Source organism: Sceloporus occidentalis, unplaced genomic scaffold, assembly GCF_023333645.1.
Source record: "Sceloporus occidentalis isolate IW3139 unplaced genomic scaffold, rSceOcc1.0.p SCAF_6, whole genome shotgun sequence".
NCBI classification, from domain to species: Eukaryota; Metazoa; Chordata; class Lepidosauria; order Squamata; family Phrynosomatidae; genus Sceloporus; species Sceloporus occidentalis.
Window position 1 is genome coordinate 44688340 of NW_028316986.1, and position 18232 is coordinate 44706571.

The 18232-nt window shown below is 41.1% G+C and overlaps 1 protein-coding gene across 6 annotated transcripts in view; it reads right to left on the reverse strand.

The window, feature by feature from the left end:
- The window catches only part of LOC149310687 (lysocardiolipin acyltransferase 1), a 117663-nt gene that overhangs the window by 84031 nt on the left and 15400 nt on the right, over positions 1 to 18232 (reverse strand). For all 6 annotated transcript variants that reach the window (XM_089529539.1, XM_089529537.1, XM_089529536.1 and 3 more), the window contains exons 2-4: positions 14580 to 14748; positions 10883 to 11081; positions 452 to 598 (exon numbers count right to left, since the gene is read on the reverse strand). In XM_089529539.1, coding sequence (XP_089385665.1) covers positions 452 to 598; positions 10883 to 11081; positions 14580 to 14744 — 511 coding nt within the window. In that variant the 5' untranslated portion in view covers positions 14745 to 14748. The remainder of the gene's footprint in view (positions 1 to 451; positions 599 to 10882; positions 11082 to 14579; positions 14749 to 18232) is intronic.

The following is an 18232-nucleotide window of genomic DNA, read 5'->3' on the forward strand; positions in this document are numbered from 1 at the left end:
TTGTAGCACCTTTGAGACTAAGTGAAATAAAGAAGTTGGCAGAAGCAACGACTATTATCAAATCTGTCATTTTTTCCTTTATAAAAGCCATCTTACATGGGGGCATTGGCAAATGTCAAGAAGGTTTTCAGGCTTCAAATTTAAGGGATCAAAGTGTTGGTTGTCTAGCCCTCAAAAAAACCATTTTTGAAATTAAATATACATTGAAACCAATATAGTTATTTAATGTGATCTACATGCAGTTGTAGGAATTTCAACCAATCCAATCATTATTTCTATGAGTAGACATACTTTTAAAGATTTTGTGTCATAAAATACCAATAATATAGCATACACATCCATAAAAAGTTCCTGTCCATGGCAAGCTTAATATGTACTTTAAACTGTACATTGTCACAAATACATAATTGTGCCACAATTTTTGTACATCAAGACAACTAAACTAAGGTACCTGTCAGATCAGTTCCTTCAGGAAAGATGAGAAGCTGCAGTGGTTCATGAATGTCACAGAAGTAATCCAGCATATTCTCAAAATGATTTTTATCTTCTTCCCATTTTCTATGAATGAAAATGAAGGCAGCAACCTGCATAGCCCAACCTAGAACAAGTTTGAAGAATCTTTTATACAGCGTGTTCAGACTTATTTTTTTAAAAAAACTTACTGTATTTTCCAGCGTATAAGACTACTTTTTAACCCAGGAAAATCTTCTCAAAAGTCGGGGGTCGTCTTATACGCCAGGTGTCGTCTTATAGGGCAGATGCTGAAACTTCCGAGCCGGACTGGAGAATCTGCAGTCACCACATATGTAACTGAAGGGCGGAGCAAGCTGCAGGCGTCTGGGACGCCCGGGGTATGGAAAAAAGAACTGTGTTTGTAATACTGCTCTGATAGTCTTGGGAGACAGGGAGGGCTGGACAGGCAGGGAGAGCTGACCAATCCAAGCAGGCTTTGTATACGACAAGGTTTCCTGCTGAGTACCTGCATGTCATAAACATTTGAATTAAAATCACCATATTGAAATCAAATCTGATGTTTTTTAAATTTTTATTTGGTGTGCGTTGGAAGAGGGATGGTCTAATACGGTGAGTATACCCCAAACTCTATATTTTAACTTGAAAAGTTGGGGGTCGTCTTATACGCCCCGTCGTCTTATACGCTGGAAAATATGATATTTCTATCCATGCCTTAGGCTCAATAATTAAAGGAGAGTTGTGCAAAATGCACAACACGTTTTCAGGAAAAGATACTCTATACTAACACAGCTATATAAAAAAATAGTCTGTTTTCACTAATACTTTAGCTTAACAAAAAAGCAGGCATTGTTTTACGCTTTAATTTTAAATCTAATAGGCATGATAACCAATAAAGCAAGCATGTCATATCTGACATGAAAAAATCTAAGTCAGAACAGACATTTAGGATGCAGGAGACTAGAGAATGTTGATATTCATACTTGTACCAATAATTAATTTTCAAATGTTCAAATATATAACTTGTCTTTGAAACACTAGATCAGTATCATTGTTGCTAATTGCCTTCAAGTCAAGCAACGTCTGGCGACACTATCAATGTGAGACCTCTTAGTCACTCTATCATCTACACAGGTTTAGCAGACTCAAGGCCATAGGTACCCTAATTGAGTTTACCCATCTAGAATGCACTTCCTTTTTTCATACATCCTTCCACCTAACCAAGCATTATTGTTTTTTCTAGTCATTTTTTTCAAATGATGTTCCCAAGTACATCTGTCTCAGTTTAATCAGCTTCTAGGGACAGTTCAGGCCTGATTTGGTCTAAGACCCATTTGTTTATCATTCTAGCAAGCCAGAATATCCACAGAACTCTTCTCCAACACCAAATGAATAGAATTATCTTCCTATTTTTCTTCACTGTTCAGCTTTCACCCCCATACAAAGTAAAGCAAAATATGATTTCATAAACCATCCTAATTTTAATATTCAATGATATATCTTTACACTTCAGGTTCTTATCTGGTGTCTTCATAGCTCTTTCCAGTTCTAGTCTTCCTCTGATTTGTTAATTGCAGTCTTTATTCTGATCAATGACTGAGCCAGGTATGAAATTTTTTTAACACCTTTAATGTCTTCAGCATCTACTTTAAAAATTATATCAGTAATCTGTGGTATTTATTTTTGTTTTCTTAATGTTCAACTATAAACTACCTTTGCGCTTTCTGCCTTGACGTTCTTCAGGAACTGTTCCAAGCCTTTGTTATTTTCTGCTAGTAGTATGGTATCACCTGCATACCTTAAATTGCTGATGTTCTTCCTCAAATTTTACACTTCCTTCCTCAGAATTTAATCCTGCTTTACTTATATATTTGGCATATAATTAAACAAATAGTGTGATAAAATGCAAATTTGCCTGACCCCCTTGTCTACTGGAAACCATTCTATTTCTCTTATATTCTCTCCTAACAGTGATCTCTGTCCTGAGTACAGGTTTTGCATCATGACAATCAGAAGTTGTGGAACACACAGGTTTTTTTAAAGAGAAAACCATAGTTGTTCATGATCTGTACTATCAAAAACTTTGCTATAGTCTATAAATAACAGAGTAATTTTCTTCTGATATTTCCAGCACTATCCAGCATGTTTGAAATATGGTTCTTAGTGCCTCTTCCTTTCCAGAACCCAGCTCCATATATGGTAAACGTCTTTGCTGTAGAATTCTGAGCACTGCTTTGCTTGCATAGGAAATTAATGCAATGCTCCTATGGTTACTGCAATAACTGCTGTCCTGTTTCTTGAGAACTGGAATGTTTATTGAACATCTCCAATTTGTCGGGCATCATTTTATTTTCTATACTTGTTGACATCTTTTAGACAAAGATAGAGTAGATTCATCTCTGTAGACTGAAGAACAAACCGCTCTTGCTGCCAGGAAGTTGCTCCTAATGTTGACGTGGAATCTCTTTTCCTGTAGCGTGCATCCATTGTTCTGTGTTCTAGTCTCTGGAGCAGCAGACTAGATCCCTTCCACCAATTTTCACACTCCCCTCCCCTGCATCCGACCATAGCAAACACTTTGCTATAGATTAGAAAGCATAGGCTGATCTTCTTTTGAAACTCCTTAGTACATTCCATTATCCAGTGTATGTTCGCTATACAATCCTTAGTGCCTCTTTCTTTCCTGAACCCCAGTGGGACATCTGTCAATTCTCGATCCATATATGGTTAGAGTCTTTGTTGTAGATTTTTAAGCATCATCTTGCTTGAACAAGAAATTAATGCAATGATTCTGTGATAGTTCCAGCATATTAGAGCACCATTATATCTTCCAGTTTTGCCAATGCTCACATATCCTTCTACAAGATATTAGATAGCCAAAAGATAGGTCTTGACACACCACAAAACACTGCATGAATCCTGTTTTGCAAGGCATGCACAAATGTAGTTTGCTAATTGCCTAAGTAGCCCAATGTAGATTATTGCAAGATGGGGTGGTAATGATGTGATCTTTCAGTTGTTCTTAAATTGTAGTTCCCAACATTCTTCACCATTGGTTAGGCTGTCTAGAAGACACACTGCAGAAATAATCCAGTTTGAGACCACTTTCCCTGCCCTGGCTCAGTGCTAGAGAATCCCGGAAACAGTAGTCTATTGAGGCACCAGAGCTCTCTGACAGATAAGGCTAAATGTCTCACAAAACTATAGTGCCTAGAATTTCCTAGCATTATGCCAGGGCAGATAAAGCGGTTTCAAATTGGATTATTTCTGCAGTGTATTTGGGACCTTAGTGAGAGGTGTTCCATAAACAAAATGTCTCTGTGAGATCTTTGGCTTCCTTGAGGCGTCTGGTACATTTGCTTAGCAGATACAAAGATGCAGAATATTTGTTTTACTTGTTTTATTATTATATTTGTAGAACATCCACAGAATTTTGGTACTAGACAGCAAGCAAAATTTGATAAGATTAAATCATACTAGCACAGCTATCTGTTTTGTGTTTGAGCCATGTGCCTATTCTGAAACAAAACTTTAACTTTTTAATCCATTCAGATTATTATTCTCACCAGTTCGTCTCCAAAACTATTTAAATGCTGAATGAAAAGAAGAACAAAATTACAATTTATCACAAGTAACCAAGCTGCATATTAATCTAAAAGTCATTTAAGTCCCACTTCTTAGAGGGGGGTTGAAGTTCATACTACAAAAAAACCTGGTATCCATATTTCTGGTGTAATTCTGCATGAGTGATAGCATCACAGAGAACACTTTTCAGCATGTGCTCCCAAAGCTACTTCATAGTATAAATAACCCTAAAGTAATTAAGTCTGACAGCTCTTGATGAAATTGCTGGAAGACATCACATGTCACTATTCATTGCTCAGTCTTTCACTTAAAGAATCTGTCCACAATCCACAAAGAACAAGCTATTTATGCAGCATTTAGATAACAAGCAACTATGCTCAGTAATATTAATAATAAATCCATTTGACCCTATTCATATGTTATCTTTCAGAAAGAAGGAAGACACCTCCCTTCTAAGGAGTTGTGGACTTGACCTTTCAGAGCCTTGTTATAGTGTATAATTTAGAAAAATAGCCAAAAGCCTAGCTGTACAATTTTACTGATTTGCAAAATAGAGATTAAAAATGTGGACAGAAGGCTGCATGCATTTTTCCAAGTCCTCTTAGCCCCTGGCCACCCCAATTTTTTCTATGGAAATTCAGGTTTAAAAATGCCTTAAAGTGTCCAAAAATGTCACCAAAAGATGGCAGCTTCCTTTTCTGCACAGCCACTAGTACAAACAAATCCACCAACTAAGACCATTGGCTTCAAATGTATCAAACATAGTGAAAGTGCAAACCAGAAGTAGGCTTTCAGACAGTTCTGGTTCACATTTTGTATTCTGCTTTGGTCAATAATACGATGGTGCAGCTGGGCAACAGACACGGAGTAAAAACTAATGTCAGCTGCAGATGCTCACCCCCCATAATAATATCATATTATGGCAAATTCACTATTGAAGTTTGAAAGATGAGGAACCAAACTCAATATGCAAAAATGAAGTCACAATATGAGGGCTTTACTACATTTTTAAAAAAATTTATGTTTGGAGGAACGAACTCATATTTTCAGTGGGCATACTTTAAGATTAACTGAATCTTGTCCCAGTTCTTAATATCAGAATTGTTGGATTTGTTTTCTTCTTGTGTTACATGAACAAACATTTTTGATACTCAAAAGGAGTTTGTACAGTGGAACCTTGTTATCCGTTGGAGTTAGGTTCCAGGATCTGCCGTGGATAACCAAATCTGGGGATGCTCAAGTCCCATTAAATATTATGGCAGAGCAAAACGGTGTCCCTTATATAAAATGTAAAAGGAACATTGGTTCTTTTGCTATTTGGAATTTATACTTTTTGGAATATTTTCAAGCCATGGATGCTTGAATCCATGGATAAGGAAGGCTGACTGTAGTATGGCATGACTACGTGTGCTTTTCAAAAGGAAAAACAAGAATACTATATACATACAAGAGTAGCTACATGTAGCTCTCTGAATCTAGCTATCAACTTGTGTCTGGAAAATATCACTATTTTTCAGATTCTCTCACTTTCAAAAGCAGTGTACCAGTGAGGGAAAAGCATAAACTCCAGAATTATGTTGCTATTTGGATTACAAATTATATTGTTATGGACTAAAATACCAACCAGCCTCTACACAAAGCTAAGAGAAGAGCTCTGTTAGATCAGACCAAAGGCCTATCTAGACCAGCATTCTGTTTTCCACTTTAGCATGCCACTGAAGATCAGATGCTAAGACGTACAATGTTAGAGACCATATGCCCTTTATGTCCTGACTTATCTCCGGAAATATCAGATTAGCTGCAATGGATAAGAATGCTGAACCAGATGAATGTTTGGTTCAACAGGCTTTTTTTCCTTAAGAAATTTCAACACAGAATACTTGTTTGTTCCCTAATAAAACTGGTGCATGTACTAAATATATTTTTATTAACTACTTTAAAGATATATAAGATAATGGAAAGAGCAACACTGCCTTCAAAATTGTGCCATGAAAATTGTGGTTGACAATATCTGGGCTAAATTTAAATATATTATCTATTTAGTATCCTAGCACAGTTTTTGTCCCTTGGCAACTGTAAAAGGAAACAAATGTAGTACACTATGGAGCTTAATAAACTACAGTCGCCCCTCCTTTTTCATGGGGGATCCGTTCCAGACCCCATCGCGAAAACAGAGTTTCGCCTATATTCGAGCCCCACTGGCTTGAATATAGGTGCGGGTGGGCACCCCATTCATTCTCCCTCTGTTCATCCCTCACACATAAGCAAAGGACGTGGATCCGAAGACCGTGAGAACAGAGGGAGGACTGTATTGTTTTTAAAGCCAAGTACAAAGTTTGTGGCTGTGTACAACTTTTTTGCTTTTCCCCAGATAGGCTGCTTCCAGTGCTTCTGTTGTGGTTTTCTTAGAGAGAGAGAAGCACACAAGCCTAACCATCTTTTCTGTCTTAAAAAGTAATGAATTATTACACTGAGATAATTAAATATGATTTGACCTTATGTTATTTCCATTCTACTAAATAATGTAGTTCTGTGTCTACAAGTTGGTTCTTCCTCATGGCAATCCTAAGGCAAACATATCACTGAACATTTGTTTAGATAAGGTTTGCCTTTGACTTCCACTAGGGCTGAGATAGTGTGAATTGACCTAGGTCACCAAGTGGATTTTCATGGCCAAATGGGGATTTGAACCCTGATTCCCAGAGTCCCCTAGGACCTGTACACATAAGCAGGATACCATGGATCAACCTTCAAAATATTCCACCCACTGTTCCAACCCATTTCTAAACCCAGGCCGCGTGGCAACAAGTGGGTGTTCAGACACACACAGCACCACGTCATGGAGCTACCACTGCCATGTGCTTCTTATCTGTCACTGCATTCCTTCTGAAGGCCTCCACCTTAAGGCCAGGAACAGGATGCTTGGCTTCACTCACATGGCCAGACACCCCTCTGAAAGTCACTGGCCATGACTGGTGCTTTCAAAGGGAATGCGGCAATAACAGAGAAGGATACGAGTATATGCCCGTGCCGTAACTCCACCACAAACAGTCAGTCTTTTTAGGCCATGCTAAGGGCCTTTTGGGCCATGATCAGGCCAGGACCGTTGATCAGCATCCAGTCTGGCCAATCCCAGCTTGTGGCTATTGGCCTGCATTTTCTGTACTGGACGATACCAGGCTAGGGGGAACACGAGCCCTTTGGCCTGTGTGTTCAGCCCCCTATTCTAATCCTCAATCCACTATACCACAGTTGGCTGTCCTATCAAATATAGCTACTGATATACAGAACTCTGAGCAAGAAAGAAAAGATTTTCTTAAGAAATGTTTCATGACAGATTAAACAGCATTTAACTGCGACTAATCATAAAACTTATTTGCTAACTCTTAGTTTAGAGGCAATATAGGCGATAAAAATAGAGGGCTACTACCTTCATTCCTGCTTACCGGCTTCCCTGCAGCATTCCTCAAAGGCTGATGGAACCCAAAAGGTTCCAGGAAGCCCTAGAGAGTTTTATGGTTGGAAATGACGGCGATTCTGTCGACATCCTGGTTGATACCTGGAATAAAGACCTAACCAGGGCAATAGACAGCATCGCTCCCAAGCGTCCTCTCCGGCTTGCTTCAAATAAAAAACCATGGTACAATCAAGATCATGGGTCGGCAACCTGCGGCCCGCGGGCCACATCCGGCCCCCGGAGGCGCCAGGACCGGCCCCCACTCACTCCTGCCGCCGATTGCCGCCGCTCCGACCGCCATTTTGTTTTTTAAAATGGCGACGAAGTCTCACACGACCTTTCTCATTGCGCGAGACTTCGCCGCCATTTTAAAAAACAAAATGGCGGCGCTCATCTAGGAGGCCCGGTGTGCTCCCTGGAGCCCTGTTCGAGGGCTCCAGGGCCATGCCAGGCCTCCAAATGGGCGATGCCCTCCTCCCTCCTCCTCCTTCGCCCTCCTGGCCCCGCCCTTCGCCTTTCAGGCTCCGCTCTCCTGGCTCTACCCTCCTCCCTTCTCTCTCCGCCCTCCTGGCCCTGCCCTTCGTCTTCTGGCTCCGCTCTCCTGGCTCTCCTGGCTCTGCCCTCAGCCCTCCCCCCATGGAAGAGTGGGGAGGGGGGGAAGGAGGAGGAGGAGGAGGCAGAGAAGGATAGAGAAAGTGAAAGAAAGAAAGAAAGAAAGAAAGAAAGAAAGAAAGAAAGAAAGAAAGAGCCAGAGCCACTACCACGCAAGAGAAGAGGTTGGTTCATTGGGGGAGGGGGGTTATCGGAAGCTAAACCTACTACCTGTGCCTTTGTGGTTTGAGACACAGTGTGCATGCATTTCCCCCTGTTCTGTGGCCTTCAGGTAACTTCCACATGCTAACAAACATTGTTATTATCATGCATATATCCCTTGGTATTCTCTTTGCAAAATCCCTCCACATGGGCTGGCTTCTCCTTTCTGGGTTGAGGCATTGTGCATGCATTTGATCTGGATTTCCTGCATGGCAGGGGGTCGGACTGGATGGCCCTTGAAGTCTCTTCCAACTCTATGATTTCCCTCTGCTTTCTGACTTTTAGGTAGCTTCCATGCTGCAAATATTGTTATTCTTATGCTTACATCCCTTGCTATTCTCTTTGCAAAATCCCTCCACATGGGCTGGCTTCTCCTTTCTGGGTTGAGGCATTGTGCATGCATTTGATCTTGATTTCCTAATTTTTATTTAACTTTACTTGTTCTTGTTCTTCATTTTGAATATTGTGTATGTTCCCATTTTGTTTTTTACTTCATATAATGTTTGCAGTGTATGTAGGAATTATTTATTTTTTATTTTTTTAAAAAATTATTTAATTATTTATTTTTGGGCTTTGGCCAAAGGAAGGGACCGAGGAGGAGAGGCCAGGCACATGCCTACTTCTCCTTGCGGGGCGTCAGTGGAAGCTCCGCCCCTGGCATGTGGCTCCGCCCCCCGGAGGGAGGAAGCTCCGCCCCAGCATACGGCTGCACCCCCGGAGGGTGGAAGCTCCGCCCCGGCGTGCGGCTCTGCCCCAGAGGGTGGAAGCTCCATCCCCGGTGTGCGGCTCCGCCCCCAGAGGGTGGAAGCTCCACCCCCTGGCTTCGGCCCCCCCAGTTGTCTGAGGGACAGCAACCCGGCCCCCGGCTCAAAAAGGCTGCCTACCCCTGCTCAAGATCTTCAGAAAATGAAGTGAGCCATGCGACGACAAGAGCGCCGCTAACGGAAACACTGACGCTTATCTGACAAGACGCTCCTAGGAAACCTTTTAGTTTCCTACAGAGTGGCAATCGAAGCAGCAAAGAACTTGTTCTATGCTGCACATATTGCATCCGCAGAGTCTCGTCCAGCAGAGCTATTCAGAGTGGTCAGAGAGCTAATCCAACTGGCTCCCACCACGAACATATTACTAGAACCAACAACGGCCTGCTGTGACACATTCAATGACTTCTTTGCCAAAAAGATCTCTCAGATAAAGGTCGATCTGGATGCCGACATTAAAACAGAGACTATGAGAGAAGTATCCAGTGACTCCGTGGATTGCGTTAGACTGGATCATTTTGAGCTTGTGAGTACCGATGAAGTGGACAAGCTCCTTGGATGTGTAAGGAGGACGACTTGCCCCCTCGATCCCTGCCCATCTTGGCTGACCGTTCAGGGAGGAGATACTGTAACATCACTGATTCAGACTATAATAAATGCATCCCTTAAAGAGGGGAAATTTCCATCAGCACTTAAACATGCAGTGGTTAAGCCACTCTTAAAGAAACCCTCTCTAGATCCCCTGATAAGGAACAACTATAGGCCAGTCTCTTTACTACCATTTTTGGGCAAAGTGATCGAGAGGGCAGTCTCCTTCCAACTCCAGGCTGTCTTCGATGAAACCGATTATCTGGACCCATTTCAAACTGGCTTTAGGGCGGGATACAGAGTTGAAACTGCCATGGTCGACCTAGTCCAGGGGTAGGCAACCTTTTTGACCTAGGGGCCAGGTTGCTGTCCCTCAGACAACTCGGGGGGGGGGGGGGGGGAGCCAAAAAAAATTAAGTAATCTTTTAAAAATTAAATAAATAAATACTTCGGGACAAACGTAGGACAAAAATTTAAAATGGAGGACACTTTTTAATTAAAAAACTGGAGGACACGCAAAAAAAAATCTGCTGATTTTTAAAAAAATGTTAATATAAATGCATGTTTCTGGGGCTTCTATAGACAACACTGTAACAACTCTTCCCCTTTTTATTTTATTTTTTATTTTGATTGATGTATTTTGTATTATCTATGAATTTTATGATGTTTCTACTGTTGTAATCCCGCTTTGATCCGAAGGGAGAAGCGGGAAATATAAATTATTATTATTATTATTATTATTATTATTTGGTTGACCAATATGGTATGCAGGATGCTGGATGAGATAGGTTTTGATATGAAAGAACTTGGCTGTTTCTGACAAATTGCATCAAATCTGAAAAGCAATCTCTTAAACACACATTTCAAGCAGAAATTATTTTAGACTTGCTAAGTGAGAAAGTGGAGCATGTGCTTAAAGATTAGAGAGCTTTATTTATCATTCTGGAATTTCTCTTTTGAAATAGTGCCACAAAATTCCCAGGGCAGTAAACAATATATTACAAAGAAACAGACTGAAAAGTAAAACTTAACATTATTTGAAAAATAGGGCAAAAATCAAATTTTCTAAAATACAACATAATAAAGCAATTATTTTAACAGGATATAATATACTGTATATACCTTTTCATATTTAAAAGTATATATACACACATACACAATCTATCTCGATATGATAGAAAGAAACGTTTTTGTACGTGTGACTTACCAAATCCTGGAATGCCTTTGAGACTAGATTTTAGACATATTTTTTCAAGTCTGAGGTAGCTATATCTTAGCAGGCAATTCCACAAGAACATCCAATCCATTCGTGTTCGATGGTTCATGATAATGACACTTCTTTCTCCAGGGATGAATCCATCACCAGTTATAACCACTTTCGCCCCAAACACTATCTCCAGCAAAGCCTAGAAGAAAAAAAATATGATTATATGACAACCACCCTGAAAGTGTATTAAACATAATTAACAAATAGGAAGCAGGAGTCATTTCACAATATGCCTCAGGCAGCAAAATGTCTGGGGTTATCACTAAGAACTAGAATAGAGCAATTTGATGTGAAAGCAGGATATCTTGTATTCTGTGATCTAGGCCTAAGTGAAAAACATTTGACATACCTCAGTTTAGCTATTTTGTTCTGTACAAGTTAGAAAGGAGTGTACATCCTGTATGTTACAGAAATTCTGAGGGAATGGTATTTCTACATATCTTAGAGATTTGCACAGGTTTATTCTTCAGAAGTAAATGTAAACATTCTTTCTATTTTTAAAAAAACAATATAATTTGAGGGGTGACATATCACCCAACCATATAGGATCATAGCAGTTATTAGAGAATTGTGAAGAAGAGTTGAGTAGGCGTTCTAAGGTTTGAAGGACTCCACACCAAATTTTTACATGAACAACTTCCTCTGTTGCAGCAAAAATTACCAGAAAACAGATTTATTAAGTGGTCCAAGTGGTCATACTTATCCGCTAAAATAGTGAACATTTATTCCTATGTGAGCTTCTCTTCGTTGTGATTCCTACTGACAGCATAGTTTCCCCAGCCATCATGAAGTAAAACTTTCTCACTAGTAAACCTTTTGGAAGAGTCTCATAAGATTCATGAAACATCATTCATTTTATGCTTTTCACTGGCATTGACCTTCCTCTTCAAGGACGCCTTGGGATTCATTCTCTCTGGGATCTTTATTATGCTCTGTATTTTTAGTGTTTGTATTAATGTAGGATTTTTGAGATGTTGTACATCACCTTGAGCTGTATTGAGGGAAATCATACAAAATTGCTATATAAATGGTGCCTAGGCCCTATGATATCTGGATGATTAAGGTGATTCAGCTTCAAATCCAAGAGCACGCTGTTTTCTTTTAGCCTAAGTGACCACAGAGCTATTATGATAAGATAAGGTAACTATGCATACGTCATCCTACGCCCAGTGGATAACAGTAAGGAGACAAGGATGATAACATAAAAACAGATGCCTTTTAACAATGAATGCAGGGAGGACCAACCGTGTTCCTTGAAACAGTATGAACACCCAATAAACTTATAAAAGATCTTCCCCTACAAACTATTCAAGGGAGAAAGTGAAATCTTCTAATTCAAACTTAGCCATGGTGTATAGCAGTAAAAACTGCTTTAGAATTAAGAGAGAGAGAAGATGAAGGCAGACCCTATGCTTCATGTAATCACCTGAGATGCCACTTAACTCTATGAAGGGTTTTTAGTTTCTTGTGTGAATGGAACTATGGCGGGATACAGACTACCCAAAAAGGGCGGTCTCCCGCCATCCTGGTTTGCTGCACGAGGGAGCCACAGCGGGCAAACTGCACGGCTCCCTCGCACAGCAAAAAGAACCCGCAAAAAGCGGGTTCTTTCTGCGGCGCAGTTGTGACGCCGCAAGGCGCCAATGGTGCACTTGCGGCGTCACAAGGGTGCTGAGACATATGGCTTCAAGTCCAAAGCCTGCATCGAAAACACTGGACACCCCTTATTCAGTCTATTTAAGTATGAATAATATTTGCTCATGAAAAAATAGGTAGAGGCAGTCTCTTCAGTACTGAATTTGTGCATCAAATCAATCCGCAAACAAAACCAAAAAAGGAAATGTCATGAATCATTCATTACTAGTTTCTCTACTATTAACAGAAAACATCAAGGACTTGGAACCACTATTGGGGAAAGTCAAGTAAGAAAATGCAACTACAGATGAACATTAAGAAAACAAAAAGAGTGAACGTAAATGATTTACATAACTTTAAAGTGGATGATGAAGACACTGAAATAAAGATTTTCTATACATTTGATCCAGTCACAGATCAAAACGGACACTAAAGTCAAGAAATTAACAAAAGAGCAGGACTTGGAATGGCAACTATGAAAGTATACAAAATCTTCAAGTCTATGTATAATTGAACACCAAAGTCAGGATCACCCCTGCTACAGTACTTCCAATTCTATCTATTGATGTGAAAGCTAAACCCTATAAAATTTCTGGGGTCACCCTAAATCAACAGGTGAGTTGAAGGCGCACGCACATACACATACACACACACACACACACACACACACACAGAGCACTATACTGACTAAAGCATCCTTGTTGTAATAGTAAGTGGGAGAAGCTGTGTAACGATAATGCATGACTGATATTTTCCAGATTTTGTATTTAAATGGTCTGATATTTCGTATTTTTTTTTTTTTAGAAACATTAGACCAAGTTAATTTCTATCCATCTTGTGAAATAGTCAGATTACATATAAATATTCCCAGCCAGCCCTATTGGCCATTCCTCTCATTTCCTTAAATAATGTGGTGCTCTACTCATATATCCAGTTGCACATGTGTGTGCATGTTAATTTGGTCTGATTTTTGTATTCATTCACTAGCAGGTGTGCATGCACACATAAATGTGCAAGGGAATAATTTCTGATGCTCATTCCAACAAGTTTTTGAATGTGGAGAAGTATGGATGTGTTGAACAAGGACACTAGAATTTGGCCATGGAAACTCACTGGGTGACCTTGAGCAAGTCACAGTCTCTTAGCCTCAGGGGAAGGCAAGCATAAACCCCCTGAACAAATTTAGCCCAAAAAACCTCTGTGACAGTTTGCCTCAGAACTGCCACAAGTTTTGACTTGACAACTGAACTGTTGTTGATGAAGATACATTTCAAGAAAGGTGACCTCACACAGAAATTGAGGGGGGTGTGACCTACAGACCTGTCAAGAAAAATTTCTCTCTCTTTGATTCTTAGTGGTTGAGATTTTTTTCTAAGATTGTCCAATAATTCTTTGAAAAAGCTCAAAGAGTAAATTCATTCAAAATGGAGATGAGCAGTATGGAGATGAGCAGATCTGGCTATACTGAAAGCTCTTTTGTATTGTGCCTAACATAAAGTTGTGCCTAGCAACTTTGCCACTGACTTTTAAGGAAACTTGCTACGCTTAATCTTTCTTTCATAACTTTACCATACAAAAATAGCCATTTTAAAAATCTATTGTACAATATGACAAAAGAAACCAATCTTTTCCACACTTCTGTCTATTATACTTCCCAGAATTAATTTCATATACAGTTGGCCCTCCGTTTTCATGGGGAATTCATTCTGGACTGACCCCCCCCCCCCACGCGTGCGAAAACAGAGGCTCACAAATATTCAAGCCTCATAGGCTTGAATTGGGCACCCCATTGTGCATGTGGCCCAGGCACACACGCCATTTGAAATAGCACAGGCTCTTCCACGGATATTCGAGGTCACGGATCTCAGATCCACGAGTTAGGAGGGGTGACTGTACAGAAAAGTAGTGGGTTATGTTGTTTAACACTCTACTACATGTTAATGTAAAAACTGAATTATCTCAGAAACGGGGCTTGTATAAAATACAGATACAAGTAACTTACCACTGGAAGTGTAAGCCAGGTTGCCACAACACGGTCAGTGATCCAGCGATACCAAGCTGGGGAGACAAACATCAATGGCAGGAACGGACTAAGCATGAAAATGCTTCCAAAAAAACTTCCCAAGAATAGTGCAAGTACAAAGTAAATCCCTTTCCATGACACCATGGCTCTGAAAGACAAAGAAGCAAGTGTCTGATGAGCAATTCTAATGATATCTTCTTTTAGGAATTGACACGGGTTTTCCCCCTGATGGTATTTTCTTTTTGTGCTACACTTAAATAAACCTAATGCAGTGGCACCCTTACTGATAGTCAGGAAGCAATCATTTATAGACATAAGGTAAGTATTTAAAGATACTGGAAAATAAAACTGAGACTAATCCCTCTTTTCTAATCAGGTACTTCACAGGAAGAGAACAATTCCATGAAATTAAGATAGAACAATAAAAACAAAAATCATTATCATTATTTTATTACTTTATTTGTATCCTGCCTTTTCGCCCAACCCTAAGAAATTAAAACAGATACAGCAAAAAGTGTACATTACATATAAGACAAAATATAAATTATCAATAGAATTAAAAGCATGCACAGGAAAAAGTAACAGTAAACGAAATAGATAGATAATACAGCACATTATTATAAAACCTTTCAGTTCCACCCCCATATTCCATACAGACAAATATTAAGCTTAGGTGAATATTACATTTTTCTGTAAGTTAATTCCATATTAACATGTTTTCCCTGAGTAACATTTTAAATCTATGGATGACCAATGAGAATCCTTGGAAAGTTCAACAAAGATCAGAACAAGGCCATTTTTTCTTTCCTATTTCCCATTATTTATATATTCTAAGAGACAGCAGCTGTTGCCCATTAACCTAACCTGGAAATTGGCTGTGGAGACTCCTTGGCGGGCTACAGACGGGCAGGGGAAGACGTCTTGGAGGTGTATTCTGCTGAATACGGAGCCTCCAGACCACCCGCCCCGGGGGCGTGCTTCAGGTGTCGGGGCTTCCACACGAGGGGCAGTGAAGACGCCTCACCTGGGTCCGTTTCGGACCCGTAGCTTCTATACCGCCGCCTCGGAGGACGCCGCAAAGAAAGGGGCAGCTTCCGCACGGGCGGCCCAAACCGCGGCTTTTTTTTTTCCTTTGCCGGCTGGCGGATGCGCAGCTGCGCAGCTGCAGCGCTAAGCAGCGGCGGCAGAAAGCCTATGGGCACATTTAAAGTGCCCAAGCCCCTTTAAAACTTTTTCCCCCGCTCTGCCCAAGAACAATAGTGGTCTCCTGCCAGCTGGTGATCAGCTGGTGTTGGCATCCTTGTCCTCTTGCACTTTGCCAGTGTCACCAGCATCATGGATGCCTCCTCTCCTTTGGTCTCCGCGCTCCTGCTGAATCTGCAATGCACAGCCACAGCTGTTGCCGCTGCCACCGCTGTCCCCCTGCCATCCCCCATCACCTCCCTTGTACATATGTAAATATTTACAGTTTTAGGGGTTTTTTATTGTTAGGAGAAAATGGCACAAGAATGTGTGTAGGGGCTCACTTTAAAGTCCAAACTTTCCAAGCAGCGCATGCGTACATGTTGCTCTAGGGTTAGGGTTAGGGTTAGGGTTAGGGTTAGGAGTCTTAAAATGCGCTGCAGCTGTGCCGCAGCTTCCACACCTGCATGGCAGCGGACGCTGCAATTAAAGCCTGACTGCAAACTGCGCATGTTCCAAGACCCCAAGTCATTATGCGACACAGCAGACACGGAGCTTTTAAATGGGCAACTTAAATTAGCGGTGTAGCAATTCCGGTGTACTGGTGCAGCAGCTCTCATGGCTTCTTCCACTTCTCGATATGTGTCAGCATTCAGGTAGGACTGCTCCAGTTTCTGCAAAATGTTTGGCTGGGACCATATAGCTATGAGGTCAGCCGTCTCAGTATGAGACCAAGACGTCCCCCTGCCTTTTTTCGGGGTGCTGGTGGATGGCTGTGCCATCCTGCCTGGTGGCAAAGGGGAGCCGCCACACAGCTGTGCCAGGAGCAGCCGAACTGTGCCCGTTCCCAGGTGAAAATGGCGCAGGAATGTGTGTAGGGGGTCACTTTAAATTCCAAACTTTCCCTTATCACTTTCTACAACCAAAACATCCGCCGGCAAAACTTACAACTTCCCGCGATTCCAGCAACGCATGCGCACATGGAGCTCTAGGGTTAGGGTTACGAGTCTTAAAATGCGCCGCAGCTGTGCCGCAGCTTCCACAGCTGCATGGCAGCAGACGTTGCAATTAAAGCTTGACTGCAAACCACGCATGTCCCGGACCCCGACCCAATATGCGACGCAGCTGACACGGAGCTTTTAAACGGGCAACTTATATTTGCGGCGTAGCAATTCTGACGTACCGGTGCAGCAGCTTACAGACGGAGATGCGCACGTATGCCGCAAATCAAAAAGAAGCAGAGAAAAGCAGCACCTTTTTAATGCCGCCTCTTCCCGCTTGGGGCGTGCGGGCGGCGTGTTCATGGCGGCATTCAGGTAAGGGCCGTCTGAAGGCTCTACCTTCATGACGTCATGAATACACCCCTTTTTGCCCGTCTGTATCCCACCCTTACTTCTCAGTTTGGCTCTACAGAGGCAATTGCAGGGGCCAACCATTGTCTTAGTTACTCATTGATATGGATGAACTATGAAAAATGCTGCTGCTAGTATGGATAGTTGCATAACTGCCTCTTTGCAATGGTTTCCTATCTAAAAGGACCAAAAGAATCCTTTAAGCAACGGTGTCCAATCTGGTGCACTCCCAATGGAAGTACTGTCCAGAAGAGAACTCAGCCTAGCCTACTTCTCATCCTTTCTGTCTTGCACAGAGGAGCTGTAGACTGGAACTTTCTAAGCAAGCCCCTGTCAGGTGCCACTGGCCAGAAGCCCCTACGCAAAATACAACTGATAAAACCCTTCTTTCTGGATAGGAGAATTTGTCCTCCTAACTCAGTTAGTTCGTCTACTACTACTTTACCCACTTGTCCACATGATTAATTGGTGGCATTTCTACCTAACCTCTTAACAGACACTCTTTTTGACAGTCTTTCTATAATGACTGAGGTTCTGATCTTGTGCATTTTAAAAATATAATCACACCTGATTACTGTTTTGCCATAATTTGCTGCCATCACATACTGTCGTATTCTCTAAACTCTACTTTGTGAAACTATGCTCAAAAAGTAGCATTAAAAATGTTACCTTAGCCTTTAGGGCTACAGACAGACAAGAAACTGGTATTTTCAATTTCAAGGTTCCTACTGATATGATCATGGTCCTTTTACTCCCAAGTCAAGAATGAGGTAGATAGCCAGATTCTTGGCAAGTTTTCTGGGAACTGATTTGGTCCAGGAACTTCACATTTATTAGACATACGCCTGCCTAGATAACTCATACCACAGTTGAATCCACCATCCCTTCAAAACATCACCTTCTTTGACCTCCATTTCATTTAGGTCATATTGACTGATTTTCCTAATACCAGGAAAGAGATAGAATTTCTTGAAATGTACACAAAACTATTAATATCAAGAAAGCAGGGGTTTTTTTCCCCAGCATAACAGGAATTCAAGAGGGTCTTTACCTCATCTACGCCTTGTTCCAAGTGTCTTCACTTTCTTCTATAGAAAA